The following is a 2,509-nucleotide window of genomic DNA, read 5'->3' as shown; positions in this document are numbered from 1 at the left end:
CCTTGGGTTGACATTAGCATGGATTTTGTTTTAGGACTACCAAAGACTAGGAGACATCATGATAGCATTTTTGTGGTAGTTGATAGGTTTATTAAAATGGCACATTTCATACCATGTAATAAAACGGATGATGCTACTAACATAGCTAATCGTTTCTTCTTAAGACCATTGTTAGTGATAGAGATGCAAAAATTTTAAGTCATTTTTGGAAAGTTTTGTGGGGTAAGTTGGGAACTAAGCTATTGTTTTCAACAACTTGTCACCCACAAACCGATGGGCAAATGGAGGTGGTTAATAGAACATTGGAAACTTTGCTTACGTCATTAAAGTCTAAAAATCTCAAGTCTTGGGAGGATACTCTACCTTTTGTAGAGTTTGCTTACAATAGAGCAATACATAGCACCACTTATTGTTCACCTTTTGAGGTTGTGTATGGCTTTAATCCATTAACTCCGTTAGATTTGTCACCCTTGACACCTAATATGTTTACTAGTGATATAGCTGTTTCAAAAGCAGAATACATAAAAAAATTTGCATAAAGAAGTCAAAGAAAGGATTGAAAAGAAGAATCAAAATCTTGTCAATAGCAAGAACCAAGGGAGAAAGAAAATGATTTTTAAACCCGGTGATTAGGTTTGGGTACATCTACGAAAAGAAAGGTCGAGATCAATGGATGTCTAAACTTCAACCAAGAGGAGATGGTCCATTTCAAGTGATAGAGCGGATCAATGATAATGCCTACAAATTGGATCTTCGAGGTGAGTACAACGTAAGTTCTACTTTCAATGTGGCTGATTTGACTCCTTTTGATGTAGGAAATGAAGACCTTGATTTGAGGACAAATCCTTTTAAATAAAGGGGAGATGATATGAATTCAACCATTAAACCATTGCATGTACCTAAAGGACCAATTTCAAGAAGCAAGGCAAAGAAGATTCAAGAGGCATTCACACTACATCTTCAAAAACTAGCAAATTCACAAGAGCCGACAAATAATTTTGAGACCAAAGTTATATACAATGTTAGTTCAATGAGTCAAGAATAGAATGGCATGAAGATGGCATGGGAAAAGTCCTATAATTTAGAAGATGACATGGTGGTCAAAAAAGTGTGCAGATTTTGTGAAGGAAATATTGTCAAGTTTGCATTGCATGGGGAACTGTGATGTTAAACCTTGTCAAATGTGCATATCTACTTTGCCACCTTCTAGAGGAGATATTTAAAGCAATTGGAAGACTTTCTACATTCCTAGTTTTACATTTGGACTTATTTAGTATGCAATTAAGTTTCAAGTTTCTAGGTGTTATTTTCTACAATTTGCAATTAATTGTATTTGAATGACTTTTGAGTTTCTTGCATCCACGACTATTTGGCCTATAAAAGGGCTTGTAATGTTCTTCAAAACTCAGATTATCAATAGTAAAAAGCTTGTGCTTATTCAACCTTTTGGTGTTGTCTTTTTCTTTCAAATCCTTCTTTAGATTTGATATTTAAATCAATTCATTGGATTAGTCTTGATCAAACTAATTCTGGAGTGAATTGTCTTAGGATCTAAGAGTGACCATCATAGATTCTAAGCTCGATCTAAGTAGCTTTCTTTGTGAGTGTTTGCAAGGATCCTAGAAGGACCTCTAGCTTTGCATCCAACAAGAATCGTGGGCGCTTATCACTAGGTAACAGTTTCAACTCAAGTTCTGGTGGTTCCTCTAGTGATGGACGCGTTGGTTTCGTCCGCCGCTCACTCAGACTTGGTGGCTCAGATTCTTTCATGTTTTCCTCCAACGCGAGGACCTCGCACACTTAGGTCACTTTTTCTTTAGGCAACTCTATTATGTTCAGTTGACATTCTTCACTATCCGAGAACTTTAATGTGTTTAACACATTAAACTTCACTTCTTGATTGTCTATGCGCATAGTTAATTCTCCCCTATGCACGTCTATTAAAACTTTTCCAGTGGCTAGAAAGGGGCGTCCAAGAATAATTGGTACATCCCTATTTGCTTCATAGTCTAAGATGATAAAATCTGCTGGGAATATGAAGTTGTCAACTTTTACCAGAACGTCTTCAATCTTTCCTTCAGGGTACTTGATTGTTCTGTCGATTGTTCTGTCAGTAACTTGAAGAGTAACAGAAGTGGGTTGTGCTTCACCTATTTCCAATTTCTTAAAGACTGAGAGTGGCATGAGGTTAATGCTTGCTCCCAAATCGCACAACGCATGTCTCACATCTAACGTGGAATATTGATATGCAATTGCCTCAGGAGTTCAAGAAAACGCTTAAATTATTGTTCATCATTCTTCTTCATCAAGCGTCTAGGGAATGGTACATTCAGCGGCACCACAGGTTTTCCCGCGTTAGATGTGCTTGGCTCTGAATGGCTTGTTGTTTCAGGCGTTATTTCTTCTTGATCTTCTAATGCCATTGAACGTGTGTTGCGTTCTTCTAAAGGATTGTTGTTTCTTGGATTCATGGTTCTTTCTTCAAAATCTTTGCCACTTCGCAATGTCA

General features: G+C 37.1%; 1 protein-coding gene across 1 annotated transcript; it reads right to left on the bottom strand.

Annotated features, from left to right (window-relative positions):
- Nucleotides 1-1,800: 1,800 nt before the first annotated feature.
- On the bottom strand, nt 1,801-2,184 carry LOC150036683 (uncharacterized). Its single transcript, XM_090313210.1, has one exon. It carries the CDS (start codon nt 2,182-2,184, stop codon nt 1,801-1,803), a length of 384 nt encoding a protein of 127 aa, XP_090169336.1.
- Between the last annotated feature and the right edge of the window lie 325 nt (nt 2,185-2,509).

This window comes from Benincasa hispida, chromosome 4 (genome assembly GCF_027475165.1).
Source record: "Benincasa hispida cultivar pf3 chromosome 4, pf3_genome.v1.1, whole genome shotgun sequence".
Lineage (NCBI taxonomy): Eukaryota > Viridiplantae > Streptophyta > Magnoliopsida > Cucurbitales > Cucurbitaceae > Benincasa > Benincasa hispida.
The sequence above is the reverse complement of the archived record's forward strand: the minus strand, read 5'-3'. Positions and strand labels throughout refer to the sequence as shown.